This window comes from Pygoscelis adeliae, unplaced genomic scaffold, assembly GCF_000699105.1.
Source record: "Pygoscelis adeliae isolate BGI_AS28 unplaced genomic scaffold, ASM69910v1 Scaffold282, whole genome shotgun sequence".
NCBI classification, from domain to species: Eukaryota; Metazoa; Chordata; class Aves; order Sphenisciformes; family Spheniscidae; genus Pygoscelis; species Pygoscelis adeliae.
Window position 1 is genome coordinate 2,280,783 of NW_008824352.1, and position 21,214 is coordinate 2,301,996.

Consider the following 21,214-nt stretch of genomic DNA (forward strand, 5'->3'; position numbering starts at 1 on the left):
CAACTGACTGACTTACTCTGCACAAGGAAATGAAAAAACCTTCCCAGGTTTCCTGTTTGAGAGAAATTTTTTGTCTGCTTTAGAAGAATAACATTTTCTTAATTAAAGCATAAGTTAGTGCTGCCCACCCCTCCTGTTGCATTCCAGTGTGCTTTAAGTTTAAAGAAAGACGGGTGCTTTTTTTTGTTTTTCTTTTAAATGCCAGTAATATGGCAATGTGACTTCTCCATGACAGTAGGACTGGAAACTTACTTGTAAGTGCCGCAAACTGGCTGAGTCCACAGCGAACGTGAGCAACACGGATGTCCGGATTGAAGTCTGACCAGCCAAAAAGGCTGGGTGGGATCATCTCTGGCACTGCTGTCTCTATTAGGTTTGGTCCTTTCCCAAGAATTCCATATCCCCAGACAAAAACATTTCCTTCTTCTGTATTACAATAAGAACACATTCTGTAAGAAAGTCTGTGCTTGTGAATTCATGCCATGACCAAGAGTTAATCAGATCCAAAGGGATATTTTCCTTTCTCCCAGAGCAGTCTAGCACCTTTTGATTATTTAAAAGTAGCAAACAACGCATTCCCATTCAAATGCTCTAATTTTTTCCTAAGCTGTGCAAGCAGATCAATCTTCACAGGCAAAACTTTCATGGGGAAAAAATGTCAACACAGTGTGGGCTGGATAAAATACTTCAGCTTACTGACTGACGGGACAGAGGCTGAATGTTTTATCATCGCCGCTTTTTCCTTTGAGGCATGGCCAAACCAGTGGTAGGCTAGTCACCCTGTCTGGCGTTCTGCCTTAAGCTGGGTGCCTGGGAAAGGCAGCAGTTGGACAGCGTAAGACAGAGTAAGTTGCTATGTCTGCTAGCTCTGCTCCCTTCATGCTAGAAGCTCGAATGTCTTGTCATCACAGCAACCGCATCATATATATGAAGGTCTTCCTTGAGATGAGCCTTCATAAAAGTAGTGCAATCCTTTCCCTCACTCCTTTATTCCGTGACTTTCAAGCTGTGCTCCCCTGGCCACCAGCAATCCAAAGCAGCACTCGCTAAGAAGCCTGCTGTGGAGTTTCGCTGTTCTCGGAACTCTCTTATTTCCAGCCTAGTTTATCAAGATTTATTTACATGTCAGATTTATATTGAGTCTGAAGGGCTCTTCTTTCTCTCAAGTGTTGCCTTACTTCCTCGCTATATCCATCTTCGTTATAGGCCACACATGGCCCGTGGGATCAACAAACAAGGGATCAGCGCAGCAAGCAGTGACCACGCTCTTGTTATAGTTTGTGTAAGTGCTCGCAAGGCACATACTGGAAGCAATACTCTGCAGCTAGTGAAAATAACTCCCCTAGTACATTCTTAAATCACATGTTTCTCAGTCTCACAGCTTTCCTTGTAACAGACGGTACCTCCCTGTTTCCAGTGAACAAGATGCTTGCTCCATGATGTTACAATCCACCTACTGCATGGCCTTGCACTAAAGAGGATGACTGTAAAAGCGAACTCACCCGTTAACACAATATTGCCAGTCCCTCCACATGCAGCCTCCTTTATCTTCCCAATCTTGAATGGCAAATGTCTGGGAACATTCACCTGTATGAGGTTGCAAGAGTGTCGTTAGAGACAAGGTAATAAACTGCAAAAGAGACACTCATTTTTAATTTGTTCTTTAATTCTGGTTAGAGCTTACATACACCGAATTCCTGATACAGACAACCTTTGTTGCCTGAATAACGAAATGAATGCAAGTCCCAAGATTAAAAGAAACTACATGAAATTCATTAAGGCTGAGAGTGAGAACAAAGTGGAAAAAGTTACCCACTGGAAAACTTAAGTGTATGGCAACAAAGCTGGGAACGCTTAACGTCTGCTTAAATCCCTGGCTCTGTAAGTCAGACGCAATGGGAAAGTCAACAGGTGAGGACATTTGCAAGTTTTCATAATGGACAAGATCACTAAATTTTGATCCGCAGTGGCATTTTTGAACATACTAGGGAAAAATCACTCGAAGAAAATCACTCTTATTTGGTACAGTTCGATACAACAGAAACCTACACGGTTTGACACATGTAAACGGTGACCTTGGATTTCACAGATAATATCCAGCTCTTCTATTCCACAATCTGGACTTTATCTATATCGTACCTAAAACTCCCGCTTTGGCAAACATGCCATTCATCCATTTCAGACCCCGCTGACCTCCATCGAGCACCCAGCCAGGAAACTACAACACTACTTAACCTGGTCATTGTTTTCAGGCCTTACGGGTCTCAGTAATTAGCCCTACATTATGGATACATCAGGAGAGGCATGGGAAACAAAGGTACGTGTTTTACTAATGCAATTGTCTGCTCTTAGCCTTCTGCCAAGAATAGCTTGAGTATTAATTAATTCCCTGACTCCATTTCCTACACTAACTGCAAGAGGAAACCGTCTGCCTAATTACCTCACTACTACAATACTTAGTGTCAAGTCAGCACTGTATTTTTGCCCCACATAAGCATGCTCCAAAAAAAACTTTTATCTGTGAGACGCTGGGATTTCTTTAGGACTCAGCTATAAACCTACTAAGGTTGTTCACGAAAAATTCACCAACACATGGGTTGATTAGAAGGGACTTCCAAGGATCATCTGGACCAACACCACGCTCAAAGCAGGACCACTCAAAATTCTAGATTAGCCAGTGTGCTGGTTTTGGCTGGGATACAGTTAATTTTCTTCACAGTAGCTAGCGTGGGGCTACGGTTCGGATTTTTCCCGAAAACAGTGTTGATAACACAGGGATGTTTTCGTTACTGCTGAGCAGTGCTGACACACAGTCAAGGCCTTTTCTGCTCCTCACCCCACCCCACCAGTGAGCAGGCTGGGGGGGCACAAGAAACTGGGAGGGGACACAGCCGGGACAGCTGACCCCACCTGACCCAAGGGATGTCCCACACCATATGACGTCATGCTCAGCATGTGAAGCTGGGGGAAGAAGAAGGAAGGGGGGGACGTTCGGAGCGATGCCGTTTGTCTTCCCAAGTCACCGTTACGCATGACGGAGCCCTGCTTTCCTGGGGATGGCTGAACACCTGCCTGCCGAGGGGAAGGAGTGAATGAATTCCTTGTTTTGCTTTGCTTGGTGCACGGCTTTTGCTTTACCTATTAAACTGTCTTTATCTCAACCCATGAGTTTTGTCACTTTTACCCCTCTGATTCTCTTCCCATCCCACCGGGGGCGGGGGGGGGAGTGAGCGAGCAGCTGCGTGGGGCTTCATTGCCAGCTGGGGTTAAACCACAACAGTCAGCCAAAAGACTAATTCCTGTCCTGAAACCAGCACAAGCACTCGAGCTGGATCTCAATTTGGTGCAAAGTCCATGGGATGGGGAAAGGAGAGCATGGGGTGTACTCTTCCTTTATAACAGACTAACAAACCGGGGTGAGATGACACAAGCTTTTGCCTATCAATAGCTGGGAAACATACTGCCCTAAAGCTATACAACCATTTCAGACAGATTGGTTTTGTAAGCATAGGTAAAACCAGCCTGCTAGTGGTGTTAGTTTATGTTGATTTATACTGCTGTCAAAAGAACCCAGAGCAGGGAGAAGTGTGTAATTTTTAACTCTATGCGCAGCAGCTGAACTGAAACATGTAAAAACACACCCCCAGGCCAACTGACCTGTGTGGTTTCTGTGACAGATGCCAACTGCAAGTATTCTGAATTTCCCCAACCGAAGACGTCTCCTTCATCTGAAACAGCCAGACAACAGTCCCCATAGGAAGAGACCTGGATAATGTTTACTCCAGCAATGTCACCACGTAGCTTAGTAGGAACACTGGTGATGTTGTAGTGTCCAAGACCTGAAAGGAAAAAAAGTAGAGATGATGAAGAATTTTTTCCAGACATACTTTTAACACCTACATAGAACCATTTTGTCATGTTATAACCCAATCATCCTCCCCCCAGAAGAAACCATTCTGACCCTCTCTTAACTACCAGCTTCAATGCACAAGCAGCCCCGAACACCAGTTCTACTAGCCAAAGCTACCTCTCTACAGTACAAAACAACTTTAATACAATCACACCTGGAAAACAGTCTAGGCCCTCATCTCTCTTGTCTGCATGGACCAAAGTGTTTGGTAACCAAACTAGGCAGATATCCCAACAGAGATGAAGTTTCACAAACCAGCTGCGTCCTGTTTCTGCAAGGAGAGCCATGAGCAACAGCATGCTGCAATCAGTTTAGACAACAGCAGGTGAAGCGGCAGAAGAGGCTGGGAAGCAAACACATTACATGACAAAGAGCTGCCTGGACAAGAGGCCAGACCATAGATGACAAACCAGACAGGCTACAGTAGGTCCGCACAAGAGAACCATGGGCAGAACCCAGCTTCAGGAGCAGCAGGACTAAACAGTAGGAAGGACTGGAAGTCCTCTGACAGCAGGAGCCACCAGGCCAAGGGCCTGGCCAAAGATTCCATGCTAAGACAGCAGTAGCTGCCAAAAGTCTCTGTCAGTTCAAAAGGAGCAAGAAGCAAAACAGACCCTGAAATGAGAATCGTGAAGCAAAGCCTGCACAGAACCGGGGAGCTAACCTCCCCATGCTACTTCCGCATCCCCTCACAAGCTTCAAACAGCAGACATATTCTCCTCAGATTGCATGCCTGGATTGCCAGTGTGGCACCCTAAAGCTCCTCTAAAAATGAACTGGTTTGTCCCAGTTTGGTTGCACAAGAGTATTGAGAACATCTGCACACAGCTGGAAACATACCAGCCCCTTTCTATCCACACATGCAAGACAAATATATACCACAAGCTCTGAATTAGGACAGCTTCACTGATGAATTCAGTGAATTCACTGAATTCAGTGAATTCATCAATTCACTGAAATGCAAGCTGAGCTGAGCTCCTACCTGTTTGTCCATCAGCTCCCCATCCACATGCATAGACCGCACCTTTCTTGGTTCTAAACAGACTGTGGTCCTGCCCACACACAACCTGCACGCAAACAAAAAGTCAGAGCTGTTCAGGAAAGGTCAAGTGTTCAGAATTGATTTAATGAAGCACTACTGGCAGACAAATTTGAGCACTCAACCTCTACAATGCCCATCAGCTCAGATTTTGACCTTTCTCTCCAGATCACATGGCTCTACAGACAGGGAAGGGTAAGAACAGCACGATACAGCACAGAAAACAGCAGAATTTTCTTTGTGGAAAGTGATGCTGTAGTTGATTTGTTCTGAGATCCAAACCAAGGCCTAGTTAACAGAAAGCTCGATTCAACAGTGCAACACAATAAAACAGCAAAGAGTAAATAAGAGATCTCCCTTCCCAGAGTGCTACCACATGGCTCTCAATGCCAGCTACAGACTGTTATTGATTCCTTGCCATGTAAGCACTCTAGGAACACATCTGTTCTCAAATTGACATTTATGTTGAACTAGCTATCATGTCTGCCACGGGCTTGGCATGAATTAAAGCCAAGATCTTCAAAAGCAGACATTAAAAATTAGCCAAAGATTAGAGGGATTTAATCCACAAGTTAAAAGATTGACTACCAAGAATATTAAGCACATAACTGCTGTCAAAGCACAAACGGGTACCAATTATTCAACTCCCTTGGAAAAAAAAAAATCATGAAACATCCAAACAGAAGTTTACAAGCCTAATTCAAAACATCATTAGGATGTAACACAGCGCACACTCATCACGTGGACCTGAATAAATGACCCTTGCTTTCTAGGATGCTGCATGGAACAGGAGCAATGTTTGCCCGCAGAGTACTGCTACAGTGGCATAGACATGCTAGCAACTGCTCCTGTGCCTGGAAATACTGCAGCCGTGTGCAGACTCAGTAGCATTTATGCTGCTCTGCAGTCCCTTGCTCTCCTAGAAACCTGCCCTAGGGAAATGCTGGCTAGTCTAAGTGGACAGTCTCACAGCTCACTTTTGAAATGGGGAAGACAAAATTCAAAATAAAGCAGTTCAATTGATATAAAAGTGCCAAAGGGGAGTAAGAGCAAGAAATCAGGACAGGAAAAGATGAGGCATCAAAGCAACTTCCCTGCCATGCAGGCGTTACCTAGAAGTCGAGCAAGCAAACACTGCATTGGCATTCCCATCAAATTCTTCAGAAAGTTCAGACCCTGCACTGCCAGTTGCAACTGCTCTGCAGAGGCATGGAGCAAAATGCCACCTTGTGCTTTTTATAAGCAACCATATAGTAGATCGCCTCATCATTTCAAAGAGCTTCAACTGAATGATTTGCATACTGATTCCCCCCCCCCATTACAGAATCACAGACTGGTTGAGGTTGGAAGGAACCTCTGAAAGTCATCTGGTCCAACCCTCCTGCTCAAGCAGGGCCACCTACAGCTAGTTGTGCAGGACCGTATCCAGATGGCTTTTGAATATCTCCAAGGAGGGAGACTCCACAACCTCTCTGAGCAACATGTGTCAGTGCTCAGTCACAGTAAAAAAGTGTTTCCTTCTGTTCAGAGAGAACCTCCTGCGTGTCAGTTTGTGCCCACTACCTTTTGTCCTGTCACTGGACACCACTGAAAAGAGCCTGGCTCTGTCCTCTTTGCACCCTCCCTTCAGGTATTTATACACATTGCTAAGACACACTCCCCCAAGCCTTCTCTTTTCCAGGCTAAACAGTCCCAGCTCTCTCAGCATTTCCTCATAGGAGAGATGCTCCAGTCCCTTCATCACCTCAATGGCCCCTTCATTGGACTCTCTCCAGCATGTCCATGTCTCTCTTGTACTGGGGAGCCCAGTAATGGACACAATACTCCGAGTGTGGCCTCACCACTGCTGTGTAGAAGGGAAAGACCATCTCCCTTGACCTGCCGGCAACACTCCTCCTAATGCAGCCCAGAATACCATTTGCCTTCTCCACAGCAAGGGCACGCTGCCGGCTCATGGTCAGCCTGGTGTCCGCCAGGACCCCCAGGGCCTTTTCTGCAGAGCTGCTTCCCAGCTTGTCGGCCCCCAGCATATAGTGGTGTCTGGGGCTGTTTCTCCCCAGGTGCAGGACTTCACCCTTCCCCTTGTTGAACTTCATGAGGTTCCTGTCAGCCCATTTCTCCAGCCTGTCGAGATGACTCTGGATGGTGGCAGCACCACCCTCTGGTACATCAGCCACTCCTCCCAGTTCTGTGTCATCTGCAAACTTGCTGAGGGTACACTCTGCCCCATCATCCAGATCATTAGTGAAAATGTTAAACAGGATCAGACCCAGTATTGACCCCAGCACCATTAGTTACTGGCATTCAACTAGTCTTCGTGCCACTGATTACCACCCTCTGAGCTCGGCTGTTCAGCCAGTTTTGAATCCACCTTCAGAACTCAGTTCAAAAGATCCTCTTACCTGGACAACTCTGCTGTCAAACTCCTTCAGCTGATGAATTAGATGGCTCTCACTGGACACCACCAAACAACCGCCAAGAAGAGAAAAGGCAACAGAGAGGATTTCAGAGGACTGCAACTGAAAAACATTAAGGTAGACCTGCCTTTGCTGAAAGCCCCTTTGCTATTACAAGAAGAGAGATTCTTTCACGTGTTCTTTTAGATATTCAAAGAGCATAGTTCCACTGTAAAATTACTGCACAAAGAAGGAAGGTAATTTTGCATTCTCTTATTTAAGGAGTGAAGAACCATCACTTTTAAAATATAACCTCTCATGGGAATTGGGGGCGGGAGCAATCCTCAAACACGTTCCCTAGTCTGGAATGAGCACAGACACTAGAGAATACTGCAGCACCTATATAAACACTACACTTAGCTAGAGATTAACCAGATTTAAATCCCAGAGCACAAACAGCGTAGTGTTAACATCCATTTCATTCTTTCACAAAAACAGGAATTCTGAACAACCCAATGACAAACTTCCAGTATCAAGGTGAAAAAAAGCTAGCTAAATTACAGCTGTTTTTTTAAACTCTACAGGCCAAGTCTCGTGGATCACAGAGAGAGCAATCAGCAAGATCTCTTCTAGGCCCTGCCAGTGAATTAGTAACTTTCAACATATTCCCACTATCCACTTACATCACTACCATCTTATAGAGCATTTTGAGAACATGCTTTGGTGTGGCCCGCAAAAACCCTGTAAAGGAAAAGCACTACAGATTCAAAGGCAGTTACAGCAAAGAGATTCAACAAAAGGATGCCTCTTTCATCATTAAATGGCATTTCTAACACCCTCAGAAATAGCACTTGCACTCCAAGAGGCTAAAGGGAGAAAGACTGACTACTAACGCCAATTACCTCAAGCAATTTATGAAGGTTGCGTTTTCTCATTATGCTCTGCGAAAACTGTCACATGCTGACATCTTCCTGTCTTTTGTGAATGTGGTCAGAAGAGTGCTCGTGTCCAGCCTGCATTTAAAGCCAGGCCATTTATATGACGCCTGCAGCATAAAAGCCTGTTCTCAGACCCCTGAATCTTAAATGGCACCCTTATACTAACAGATTTTTCCCACCTCCAGGCTTTTCTGTAGGATTGTTTTCATGCAATTATGTTTTTAACATTAAGGAAGTTCAGGATCTTTGGATTCTCACCTGTAAGTTTCATCTTCAACAACCTTCCGGCCACACTGTCCATAAGAATTGTTCCCCATGGTGAAAACTGAAAAACAATGATAAAATGCACTAGTTTTATTACCGTCCAATCCCCTGAAAGCCTCTTTTCAGGTACACAAAATATTTTCATGTGCTCCTCAGCATGAAAGGTGGAACACGGTACTGTAAAAATTGGCAGAAGCTTTCTTCAAACCGAAGTCCATCTAAATTCAAGTGACTGAATCCATTTTAGTCAACAATATCCCAGCGATATTGTTGCAGGCACAGTAGCGGTACCTGGAGCCCATTGGGTGTTTTCCAGTAATTGCTAGTTCATCCCACCGTTGCCAAGGAGACTCAGAAATAGATCAGCGCTCCCACAGGAGTGCTAAATCAACCAACCAACCAGCTCACCCACTGATAAGCGCCACTGGATCGCTCAGCGCAGCACCGAAGCCACTGCACCAGAGAATTCCCAGAGACATGGAAAGCCAATTCACACACAGGATCTTCTGTATAAAGGCCTATTAATTAATCGCTTTTAAAATGTAGCACTCTGGGGCTTCAAGGTGAAAATAACACAGGAGTATTGGCATAGCCATCCAAAACTGAATTCAAAAACACATCTGACTGAACAAGACAAATAGGCTACACTTAAACGAGGCCTGGGGCTAGATAAACAAACCACATTTTGCAATACTTGTCGTGAAAAAGCTTCCAACACATTTACAGCTTGAGCCAAGCAGAGCTCAACACACAGTTATCAGCTCAGGGCTCTCCCTCCCAGTAGCAATCCCACCAAGACCAGCAGCTACCTGCATCACATTTAGAATCACATTTACAGTGCAGACAGCCCGTCTGGCTAGTTCTAAAGGACAGAAGATGATCTTTTCCAGAGCTTTTAATGAAAGCATAGTCAGGTGTCCCTTGTCACCAGCACAAGCGATACTGTACCTCCTTCACTATCTGTCAGGATCAGGGAATGGGCTCTCCCACAGGACACCTGCAAGACTCGAGTTTGCTGCGGCTTCTCCAACGGTAATGGAATTGGAGATGGTTCCAAGACATATTCATAGCCCTTAGCTTAAGGAAGGGAGAGAAATAAAAAGTCAGTACCTTCCACAAAGCAAATTCATCATTTATTTGCTGATCCTGTTGTACATACATACAGTCGCTTCTATTTTGTTACAAAAGCAGATATATTTTAGAAAGCCAAGATACTAACCAAAGTAAAAGGCTGACTGGGATTCATCGGGGGGTGGACTTAAAAAGCCATAGGAATGGTTGAAGCCAATAATCACTGCCTAATCTAAAATCCACCGTACCTAGAAGCTGAATGTTATTAAGGCTTCAGGTGGCCAGAACTGAGAAACAGAGGCTTTCAGCCGTTATGTTCAACCACTTTGGTGAATAAGGCTGGATTACTAGAGAGCTTAACACCGAGCACAAACTAAGTACTCTGTGCAACCGGGGATATTGCAAACAAGGTATAATAGCAGCAATCACAAAAAGACAGCATGAAAGGTGAACAAAGACTCTCAGGGCTTCATATTTAAAGAACAGTAGATTAAAGGCCTTTGCAGAAAAAAGGAATGCAAGAAACACTAGCTAGCATGGCTCCATAGGGGATAAGAGATCTAATGTTTATGAAAGAACATGACAGGCTTTACTAGAAAAATAAGATTTAGTAACTGGAAAAATATGTAATCACTTATGGTCACCTGGGGCGGGGGGGGGGGAAGAACAGCAAAACATAAATCAGTACTAGGGAAAAGGTTAAGGGGAGATAAAAAGCTTTGATATCAAATAAAGCCACTGTAACAAGTGAAATCAAATCCCAAAGGACCCAAAGCAGTGTTCTGCTCACATGTGCTTTAACTAGTTCTCACTGCCTTCAATTAAAAAAACCCAGAAAATCTACACATACCCTTTTACAGCAAAACACTACTTGACAGAAGGACAGGCATCACAACTGGCTGTTTGCAAATGGTGGGAGCCTGCCTTGCAATATAGCAGGAACTGAAACACAGCGAGGTTGTATCTGTCTAAAGAGACGTGGAAGTCACAAAGCAAAAAACCTTTTCCTCTCTCTCTCTCTCTGTTCCTTCCAGCAGAGTCACAAGCTACTGGGATCTGTGGTAATGAACTCAATATCATCACTGATATCTGAGGGATTTTAGAGAAAAGAGACAACAAGGTGGCTAAGGCAGGGGAGGGTGAGAGTGAAATATTAGTAGTTTAGTTTAGAAACAGCTCAAGTTAGAGCATGAAATACAACCATCTAGAAGTCAGAGGGTTGCAAATTCCCCTGGAAACAAACTACCTACGGGGACACAGTGTTAGAACTAGAAGGTACCAAAGTAAGTTTGTAAACTGAGTAACAAGCAGCATATCCAACAGGAAGCTTGTCTGTGGGAGGTTAAACATGGAGCAGCAGCAGACCCCACTGATCTGCACACCACTTTCAACAGATCCTATCGAACACTGAACACTCCCTTACTTAGAAGGGCTTGACCTGCATAACATATTTACAGGTTCTCTGGCAAAAGTAATCTGTAGGTCAGATGACAAACAAAAAAATGACAGGACACTCCTGAGACATCAACAGTTACAGAACTAAGACAGAGTAAGAGCTGAAACCTTTAAAAGCAGAAGTGAGTGGAGGCTTCTGCGGTCCCTTCATTTTGCAGCTGCTGTTTAAGCACACACATTTGCTGTGTGCTGTTGGAGATCTATACACTATGCTAGCAGCAATGCACAACAGCAGCACCACTGCAAACCTCAGCGTTCTGCACAGTAGCAGCAATTTTCTTTTGGTTCTCCAGAAAGTTCAATCTTTTGCCCATATCAGATGCACCATTCCTTAATGGATTATGCTCTTATACACTACAAAGAGGGAAAACTGCTTTTAACATGGAAGAATGTTTTCAAACAGTTAGATAGCCATTCTATACGGGAAGCAAGTTTGTGGGTTTTTTATCTGTCTTAGATGGAAGGTGGTGATGTTCTGCACAGAAATCATCATCTTAAATGCGTTTGAGAACCTGGTATAAGACAGAATGACTGAATAACATGTTTTTCCTTCAAAATGCAATTTGGTATTGAAATAAAAAAACCCTACAGCTTCACACAAAATTCCACTGACTGTATAAAAAGATCTCTGTGGGAAAGGAAATTAATTTATAGATGCAAAGGCAACAGAAATAAGCAAATCATCTTGCCAAAATCATTTTATTAACTAGTCCACCACACTGTCTACTATCAAACTAGAGATTTAAAGCAACACCTTAACCAACACACACACACTTCTGCAGAATAAATACTTAGATTTTAGTTACATCCAGGCAAAAACTTAAGTGCACTGCACAGAACAAATGCATACCCTGATCAGTTACAAATCACACAAAAACATAGCTAAGTTCCAAAACCAGGCCTCTTTTTTTAAAAAAAAAAAAAAAAAAAGCATAGCCCTGCAATCTGCAGCAAAGCCTCCTGGACATTTTTTATGCGTTCTAACCTGAAGTTTCCCACATCACACGTGTCCTGTAGTGCCGCCCTGTAGGCCCTTACACCACCTCAATCCTTACTTCGATCTCTTATGCTTCGCTGAAATCCAAGCTGGGAATCCTTGTTCAGCCCCATGCCCCACACTTTGATGATGTCTGTCGTATTAGAGGACAGCAGCGTGAATCCATAACCGCAGGCAACAGAGGAGATCTTTGAAGACAAAGAAAACCCACACAATTCAGTTATAAACTATAGCTTAGAAAAACGTTTCACCCCGTGCTATTTGTTTATCAGTATTCCTCCTTCATTAGGCCATACCCAACTACAGCCAAAATTCGTGGTACATACGGTCTTCACAAAAATGATCCAGAAACACCCTTCAGTGATACGCACAATGGTGTAAACTCAAGTCCAACATTACCGCCCTAGAGTTTTGTTTTTGTGTATGTGTGTGTACACTTTTATTTTTGCATTATTTTGGACCCATTCAAACACAACAGGAAGGCCTATTTGCTGACCTGCAGCAGCAGTAGATTAAAAAAAAAAAAAAACAACCAAAAAACCACAAAGAGCTATTAAGAGAGTAACATTCCCCTGCTTTACTTCTTTTACCAAAAAAAACCCAGGATAACAGGTCTGACCTTCTCTGAACTGGCCAGCAGAGCATGACGTTTGAAACACGGAGACAAAAGAATAACGTGATTTTCAACACAAGCTTCCAATTTTGTCAAGGTGCAAGCAGCCATGAAAGCCGCTGAAAAGGAGGCCTTATTTCTCTGATAAATGTTGTTCGCGCTCTCGCTCTCTTACAGCTCTGACAAAAGTATATGTATGCAATCCCAATTGTATGCTACTCTAGTTATACCAAAAATCATCCTGATGAATACCGCTATATTAATTAAAAAAAATAAGGATCACGGCAGAGACTTTCAATCAGGATAGTTAACGCCTTTCAAAGCCGAGAGGAGAATCCTGCCGAGCTGAGCTGGCAGGGGCAGAGGAGGTGCACCGGCGTTCGAGAGGCCACGCTAACGTTACCCCCCAAACCCAGACCCAGACCTAGTCCCAGGGCCAGACCCAAACCCAGACCCAAATCCAAAACCAGACCCAAACCTAGTCCCAGACCCAGAACTGGACCCAAACCCAGACCCAGACCTAGTCCCAGGGCCAGACCCAAACCCAGACCCAAATCCAAAACCAGACCCAAACCTAGTCCCAGACCCAGAACTGGACCCAAACCCAGACCCAGACCTAGTCCCAGGGCCAGACCCAAACCCAGACCCAAATCCAAAACCAGACCCAAACCTAGTCCCAGACCCAGAACTGGACCCAAACCCAGACCCAGACCTAGTCCCAGGGCCAGACCCAAACCCAGACCCAAATCCAAAACCAGACCCAAACCTAGTCCCAGACCCAGAACTGGACCCAAACCCAGACCCAGACCTAGTCCCAGGGCCAGACCCAAACCCAGACCCAAATCCAAAACCAGACCCAAACCTAGTCCCAGACCCAGAACTGGACCCAAACCCAGACCCAGACCTAGTCCCAGGGCCAGACCCAAACCCAGACCCAAATCCAAAACCAGACCCAAACCTAGTCCCAGACCCAGAACTGGACCCAAACCCAGACCCAGACCTAGTCCCAGGGCCAGACCCAAACCCAGACCCAAATCCAAAACCAGACCCAAACCTAGTCCCAGACCCAGAACTGGACCCAAACCCAGACCCAGACCTAGTCCCAGGGCCAGACCCAAACCCAGACCCAAATCCAAAACCAGACCCAAACCTAGTCCCAGACCCAGAACTGGACCCAAACCCAGACCCAGACCTAGTCCCAGGGCCAGACCCAAACCCAGACCCAAATCCAAAACCAGACCCAAACCTAGTCCCAGACCCAGAACTGGACCCAAACCCAGACCCAGACCTAGTCCCAGGGCCAGACCCAAACCCAGACCCAAATCCAAAACCAGACCCAAACCTAGTCCCAGACCCAGAACTGGACCCAAACCCAGACCCAGACCTAGTCCCAGGGCCAGACCCAAACCCAGACCCAAATCCAAAACCAGACCCAAACCTAGTCCCAGACCCAGAACTGGACCCAAACCCAGACCCAGACCTAGTCCCAGGGCCAGACCCAAACCCAGACCCAAATCCAAAACCAGACCCAAACCTAGTCCCAGACCCAGAACTAGACCCAAACCCAGACCCAGACCTAGTCCCAGGGCCAGACCCAAACCCAAAACCAGACCCAAACCTAGTCCCAGACCCAGATGCAAACCCAGGCCCAAACCTAGACCTAGACCCAGACCTAGTCCTGAACCCGAACCCGCCTGGCATGGCGGTGGCAGGGCTGGCTGTGGTGGCACCCAAACATAGCCCTCACACCACGCTCCCTGTTGCAAAGCAGCCCTGTCCCGGAGGTGCTGGCTGTGCTGTGATGGTCGCCAGCCTCCCGACATGATGCCCCCCCGCGAGGCGGCAGGAGGGGCCGGCGTCCGCAGCCTTGGGAAGCCGCTCACCCCTCACACCCTGGCAGCCCCATGGGCCCTGGGCCACCCGCCCCGCGCCCCTCACACTCTGCCGCCGTTTGGGGCGGCCACCTTGCCTCATGGCTCCTATCCCACCGCAGCAAACACCGTATCCCCACATCCCGGCCCCCACTTTCCACTAGAGGGATTGACACAGCCGCCTTCATGGAAGAAACTATCCTCCATTCATTCCCCCCAACCAAATTTCCTCCCCGCCGGCATCTTTCGCAAGAGACCCTTGCCCAATCCCCCGCCAGATGCGCAGGGGAGAAACGCCTTTCCTGCCGCCATGCTGCCGGCCGCCATGCTGCTCCCCGCTGGCTGCATTGACCAGCCGCCCAGGCGGACATTGAAATATGTCTCTAAAGTGTCTCTCCTTTATTGGTGAAAAACGCAAAATCATTCAAAATACAAATAGGGGATAAAAGGGGGTCTAGTGGCGAGGGGTCTCCAGTGGCTGTGGAGGCCTCAGCCGCCCAGGAGCCGGTGGAGCGGGGCTGGGTCCAGCCTCACGGCGTCATTGGGACACCTTGGGCTCGCCATGCTGGTGGATGAAGATGGGCGCTGGGCTGTGCAGATCTGGCCGGCAGCCCCCCGGGACCTGCGGTGGCTGCCAGAGCTACCTGCCCCGGTCTGGTTCTGAGCCCCGGCTGCGCAGGAGCTGGTGGAGATAAAGCATCGGCTGGCTGGTGGGGTGGGCTGAGGCTTCACAGGATCTTTCTCCGGGTGCTCTCGGTACAGTGGTTCAGGATGAGGTCTTTGCTGGGACGGGGAGGAACAGCAGGTTGAGCCTTGGGCTTGTTCTCCTCTCGCTCGTTTTTCTCAACTGCGGGTAAAGCAGACGTACAGATGGGTCAGTGCTCTCCACCACCCAACACCTTCATGTGAACGTTCAAAAGCTTCCTATGTAATGGCCACCAAACCTCCTGCCCCTCCTCCTGTCTCAGCCGCATGTGATGGTCTTCCCGGAGGTCGGGGTGATGGCATAAGCCCACCAGTTCCCGGCTGGGAACTCTGCTCTGGTGGGAGCCCAGCTCTAGGTCCGTGCACGGAGCGGCTCTCCCTTGGGAAGGTCATGGATCCCGCATGGGAATTACCAGATCTAAAGTGTGTACCTCAATAGCAGCCTCCTCCTTTATGCACCACCTCCCTCTTAGGTGCTTTGCTGACAGCTAACGCACATGATAATAGTAACAGCAGCACAGGTGAGGTTAGGTGCACGGAGGAAAGCACAGGTCCTAAATGTGGGCTGACCTCCCGCCAGGACCGTATTCTGCTCCTTCTCTGTCAGACCTATAACCAGAGGTAAGACACCTCATTGAAAAGAAACATCTCTCTGCACATGCTTTCCCCATAGGAGGAGGGTGGACAGGCAAGTTGTGACCTCCATGTGCTGTCCTACTCCAGCAACCAGCGCTGGAGGGCACGGCCTGTGCCTGCAGGACTTCAGCCCGTGTCCAGGGCAAAGGCCCTGCTGAGACTTACTGATGACATTGGCCTTGTTCTGGAAATTTTTCTTCAGGTTCCTCTGGCTCTGGATGTACTTCTTGCTGTTCCTCCTGTAGGTCTCCTGGCTGATCTGCTTCCGGCTCTGCTTGTGGATGCTCTTTGCGTTTCGGATGGTGGATCTGCAGTGAGTCAGAAACAAAACTTTCAGTTTCCGTGCTCTCACGCCTTGCACTTTCTCACCGAGGATTTCCCCGGCCCTGCTTCTCACGGACCTGCTGCAGCCGGCCCCGACGCTTCCTCCTCTGCCTCACCCAAACCCCAATATGTGCTTTGCGGTTTTGCCCAGTGGAAGGCAGCAGGTGGGTGCCAGCCCTCGAGGGCAGCCGTAGGTGAGACGTGATGTACAGCATGTACGGAGGCAGCTGGAGCGGTGCTTTGGAAGCAAATACTGAAGGGTGAAGCCTGAGCACAAGCCTGGAAAGTAATGACGGGGATGGCGAGGTAGATTGGGTGTAAGGCTGGAAGGACAAGATGGGCAAGAGGTTTATCCAACAGAGTTCAGGAAAGCCCTGGAAGTGCTCTATAGCTCTTGGATGGATGGACATACAGCATCTATACTGGCTGCAACATTGAGATCCCTGGTGTGGTGTTTGGCATGGCTCCCCAACGCCCATGGATCAGTCCTTGGGCCAGGGGAACAGAGCGTGGGGTACGTGTCAGCGCAGTGGATGTGTGGTGTTGAACCCACAGCAGAGAAACTACTAAGAGAAGTGAAAGGCTGAGCAGCCTGGGGCTGTGCGGCGGCATGCTGCCGCAGGTGAATCCCCAGCATCGGGGACCGTCCCCGGGCAGGCAGACGGAGGCCACCGCTTTGTCTTCACTACCAGGGCATGAGCGATGTGGCTCCTGACATCCATCCCATGGCATTGTCCTCCTGCTCTGCTCAAGGCAATGGCCTCTTGCTGTGCCCATCTGCCTTCAGGCTCTCCCTGGTTTGAGCACGTATCCATCCCAAAGCAAAGCTCTTGCCCACAACTGCAGATCAGCACCTTTGCAACAGGGCTCAGCCTAGGGACAGCATTCACCATGGTGGGGCAAGTCACTGTCCTTGAAACAGGCCACCTCACGTCCCCCAAGGGTATCAGTAGGCATCACTGCGCTCAAATAGGTGGATTTGGGCCATTTTACAGTCTCACACTCAATCTGTGCTCCAGCAGAGCTGGATTTTGAGAGATCATCTAGCAAGGCTGCCGTGTTTTATTGTAGGGAAGAAAAGATAGCGGCAAGCTCTGCCCTTCCTAGCAGTTTTCTTTGCATCGGAATTAATGAGTTATTATTGCTTTTTATCTTTTTAATCAAAATAAAATCCCTTCCATTAGCTCAAATCCTCCCATCAGATTAGGCCATTTGGCAGCTCTGATTAGTCAAATCTCTCCTCGCTTCTCAAAGATTCAGTGGGTGCACTTAGGAAATAAGAAAAAGGCCAATTTGAAAATTAAATGAGATTAGCCCAGAAAAGAAACTTTGCAGAAGGACAAGGAGAAATACGCCTGGCTGGAGGACCTGCTGGAGCAAGGACCGTGCAGCCCTGCGTCAGAAATGCTGGGGTGCCTCCCCGCCTGTGGAAGTCAGGGAGCACAGAGCTATTTTTGCTGCAGCCCTGCAGGATCTGCCTCCCGGTCTGTCTTTGCCCTGCTCACATCTCTCCTGGGCAGTTCCTCATTGCCAGGGCGAGCAAGGGACGCCACAAACCACTGTCTGGTTTAATTCTACCCCCTTCAAAGAAGAGCTTTAGTCCTCCTCGACCCCGCGTGGGGCTTCCCCTACCTCCGTGGAGGAGCGCTCCGGTTCCTCAGCTCGCTCTTCACAGAGGTGTTCGCCTCCCCGGCTTTCTGCAGGTACATGGAGGGGTAATAACCCGTGGTTTCATCCTTCCTGCAGTGCAACACAAAGCAACATCACTTGCAGTCTTGGCTCTGCGACCACCACCTCCTCGCCCCTGGCCCCAGCAGGATTGCTGGTGCTAGGTGGGCTATTTCTTCTCATGTTGCTTGCAGGGATGGGGACTTCAACTGTCCCCCCACCTTATGTGCCCGTGGCTCTCCCTGGAAGCGTGGCTTGAGTCCCAAAAGCAAGTAGGTAGCAGACAGAGCAATGGCTCACAGCTTTCAGGGTCTCCCCAGCTCATATTATCTCCCCAGCTCATATTATCTCCCCTGGGGGTTTCGCTGGGCTCCTGAAGCATTGCTCAGGGCCTCCTGCCAGACACCCCGCCACGTGTTTGTGTCACTCGCCTGGGCACAGGCTGGGGCAGGAGGATCCCCAGGGTTTGCAGCCACGTCATGCCCTGCTGCGAATGCGCAATCTGTGACTCTTTTGCAAAGCAAAACGTGCCAGAATACTTGGTGGCAAAATAACAGATTTTTTTTTCCCCATCTGCCTCCTTCTTGGATATTTCTGAAAGCCCCAGCTGCAATGTTTAACGTCCGGCTTAGAAGCAGCCCTGCAAAAGGAAGCGCTGGGCAGAGGCACCAAACGGTCCGTGGCTTTCACAGCCCCGCTGTGGAGAACCTCTGGTTCATCCCTTCCCTCTGCCTGCATCCCGCTTGCCTGATTTGTTTGTGGCATCTCTCACCTGATGACCCACCAGCCGTCGAGGAGCTTGTGGATGACTTCGATGGTATCACCCTCCTTGAGGGACAACTCGTCCTCCTCCACGGCTGTGTAGCTTTTCTGGACAACGTACTGCTCACCTGCACACAAAATTGGGACAGCAGGTTGTGTGCTACCATGCCAGGGATGAGGCTCATCCTCTCCAGCTGCTGAGGAGAGGAGGCACCAAAGCCTATGTCTACCCTATGTTTTAGGCAAGACCAAGGGTGCTTCAGGTCTCCAAGTTAGGATTCAGACTTCCCCCAGCCCCTCCAGCACCTCCGGGAGAAAGCTGCTGAATGCAAGCAGTGGAAGTACACCTATCTCTGCTGAAGAGCGTGCTTATAATTTGGGTGATGGAATGAGGTAGAAGGAAGTGTCGTGCTAATATAGTCTGTTGCAGTGTTTTGAAAACCACGAAGACAAAGCCTGGAGAGCAATCAGTGTGAGTCTGAAGGATCCTCCCTCTGCTCCGTGTGATAAGGCCCTGCTGTCACGGTGGGGCGATGCAGAGGGCTGACAAGGACAGCGCAGAAACCACGGAAGGCTGATAAGGACAGGGCAGAAACCAAGCGCTAGGGAAAGCCTGCGCCTCAGTTCAGATGCTGCACCGTGCTCCTTTGCTAACCCAGCAACTCAGCAGGCACCCAGCTGGCTCAGGACGGCCACTGGATGAAGATGTGCATCTGTGATCAGCCAAAACAAGCATCTAATGCCGAGTTGCGTGTTACGGGAAGCTCCTGATGTTGGGAGTAAGGCACTGAACTATGAGATTTATCCCTCCTGGCAGCTTCTACAGCAACACCTCTGGGCCCAGCAGCCCTGCTGCAGCGCGGACTGTCCAACTGGGGCCTTGCAGTGAACCAACCCAGGAGGGGGCAGCGGCAGGCTGTGCTCTGGTGCACACCCTGGTTACCCCAACATTTTACCTGCATAGTTGGGGTCCTGCTCTTCAGACTCATCGGGACCGTCCATCGGCTCCAGATAGGCAGCTGGCACCCAGCCCCGTTTATTCTTCAACTGGCAAAAAAACCAGCCTGCAACAAAAGCAGCCGTGGGCAAGAGCAGAGGGTGTTGTGGGGGCACCGCGGGGGCACCAGCATCAGGTCTGTCCCCGGCCAGGGTAGGCGCAGGCATCCACGTGGCCTGGACAGAAGGGAGGGCACCGGGGCTGGTCTCTGTTTACGTGGTGCAACCAGAGAGCTTGGCCAGTTCATCCTGTTTCGTCCTGGGCAGGAAACCTCACAGGCTGAGGCATGCGAGGCGGCTGCAGGGTTTTCTAGGATTGCCCCACACCCTCCCCGGCCAAAACCGCCTGTCATGTGGCTCCATGTGAATGTTAAACATGTTCCAAGGGGGCGGGAAGTGCCGAGAGGTTCGGTGCTGCTGGTTGCATTTGCTCTAAGCTTCTCCTTTCCATCAGAAGACCCTGATACAACCGCCTACCCTTTAACACATGCACGGGCGTAACTAACTCGCATGCTGCATTTGGACGGAAGATGCAAAGGCAGTCCCCGTGCTGAAATGGTGGCCAGGAGGGGGCTGGCCCCCGGGGGCTCTGCGGAGGAACGGACACATACCGCTCTCACTCTTCTCCACGACGTCCACCATGTCCCCAGCTTTTAGAGCCATCTCAGATGTGGAGCTCTTCTCGTAGTCAGCGATGGCTCGGTAGGTTTGCAGGACAATGGGGCCCGTGATGTCTGTGGGGGAGAAGTGAGAGACATTCCCTCTCCCGGTCCCCAGTGCAGAAATACCCTATTTCAGGCAGGCCAAAAGCAGCCCCAAGACAGCCCAAAGGCGCTCTCCCAGCCTCTTCTGGTCCCAAACCAGCTGGATCCCCGGACAGGGAGTCATTCCTCCCGAGGCTGTAGTTTCCTCCCAGCTGCAGCTCTGGCACAGAGACGGTGCTCTCGATCAGGGCATCTGCTGTGGGATGGCTGCCCCTCTCCTGGCCAGGCTTTGCTGCCGCCGAGGCAGCTGCTTGCACCCCTCCGAAGCCTCTTACCAGTGGCGTTTTTCTTGGCATCCGTTGGCAGGAGGAAGACCTCGGGCTTCTTGATCCTAGATGGGTCAGAGCAAAGGCAGCTCAATGCCGACCACCCCTCATCGCCGGCAGCGGTGCCCTCCCTGTGGGCTGCTGCCAGTGCCCAGGGCCGGGGACGCCGGATGCTGTCCGTGACGGGGTTCATGTCGTCGGGACGGACCTTGAAGAAGTTGACCACATGCAGGCACCGGGAGATCTTGTGGGGCAGGTTGACCAGCATGTAGCAGTACTCCGCCAGCGTGCCCTGCCTGTTCTGGGTCGAGCGTTGCCCGTCAAACCATTTCGGGGCTGGGGGAGAGGGGAAGAAGCAGGCAGAGTGCCCTGTTTTTATGAATTTTCCCAAGCAGCCTGATCTGAATCATTAATTTTGCCCTGAAAATGAGTGGGTTTGGCCCCAGGGTGCTGCTTGGCTGCGTGGTGCCTGTAAGGCAAAGCTCTGCGGGAGCGTGGCCTGGTCTCCTCCCTCGCTGCTCCGGCCCCGGCCGTGGCAG

General features: G+C 49.0%; 3 protein-coding genes across 3 annotated transcripts in view; 1 reads left to right on the plus strand and 2 right to left on the minus strand.

Annotated features, from left to right (window-relative positions):
- Window positions 1-12,715, minus strand: part of WBSCR16 (Williams-Beuren syndrome chromosome region 16) — a 16,659-nt gene extending 3,944 nt beyond the window's left edge. The window contains exons 1-9 of the mRNA XM_009319306.1: window positions 12,701-12,715; window positions 12,129-12,258; window positions 9,496-9,624; window positions 8,542-8,608; window positions 7,352-7,403; window positions 4,893-4,977; window positions 3,658-3,839; window positions 1,503-1,587; window positions 253-426 (exon numbers count right to left, since the gene is read on the minus strand). Of these exons, the coding sequence (XP_009317581.1) occupies window positions 253-426; window positions 1,503-1,587; window positions 3,658-3,839; window positions 4,893-4,977; window positions 7,352-7,403; window positions 8,542-8,608; window positions 9,496-9,624; window positions 12,129-12,258; window positions 12,701-12,715 (919 nt within the window). The remainder of the gene's footprint in view (window positions 1-252; window positions 427-1,502; window positions 1,588-3,657; window positions 3,840-4,892; window positions 4,978-7,351; window positions 7,404-8,541; window positions 8,609-9,495; window positions 9,625-12,128; window positions 12,259-12,700) is intronic.
- On the plus strand, window positions 12,714-14,423 carry LOC103912897 (procyclic form-specific polypeptide B-alpha-like). Its single transcript, XM_009319307.1, has 2 exons — window positions 12,714-12,718; window positions 14,174-14,423. The coding sequence occupies exons 1-2, from the start codon at window positions 12,714-12,716 to the stop codon at window positions 14,421-14,423; spliced, it is 255 nt and encodes an 84-aa protein (XP_009317582.1).
- Window positions 14,424-15,282: 859 nt separating this feature from the next.
- NCF1 (neutrophil cytosolic factor 1) overlaps window positions 15,283-21,214 on the minus strand; it is an 8,262-nt gene continuing 2,330 nt past the window's right edge. The window contains exons 4-11 of the mRNA XM_009319279.1: window positions 20,843-21,011; window positions 20,685-20,740; window positions 20,257-20,379; window positions 19,606-19,713; window positions 18,660-18,777; window positions 17,852-17,959; window positions 16,061-16,203; window positions 15,283-15,401 (exon numbers count right to left, since the gene is read on the minus strand). Of these exons, the coding sequence (XP_009317554.1) occupies window positions 15,283-15,401; window positions 16,061-16,203; window positions 17,852-17,959; window positions 18,660-18,777; window positions 19,606-19,713; window positions 20,257-20,379; window positions 20,685-20,740; window positions 20,843-21,011 (944 nt within the window). The remainder of the gene's footprint in view (window positions 15,402-16,060; window positions 16,204-17,851; window positions 17,960-18,659; window positions 18,778-19,605; window positions 19,714-20,256; window positions 20,380-20,684; window positions 20,741-20,842; window positions 21,012-21,214) is intronic.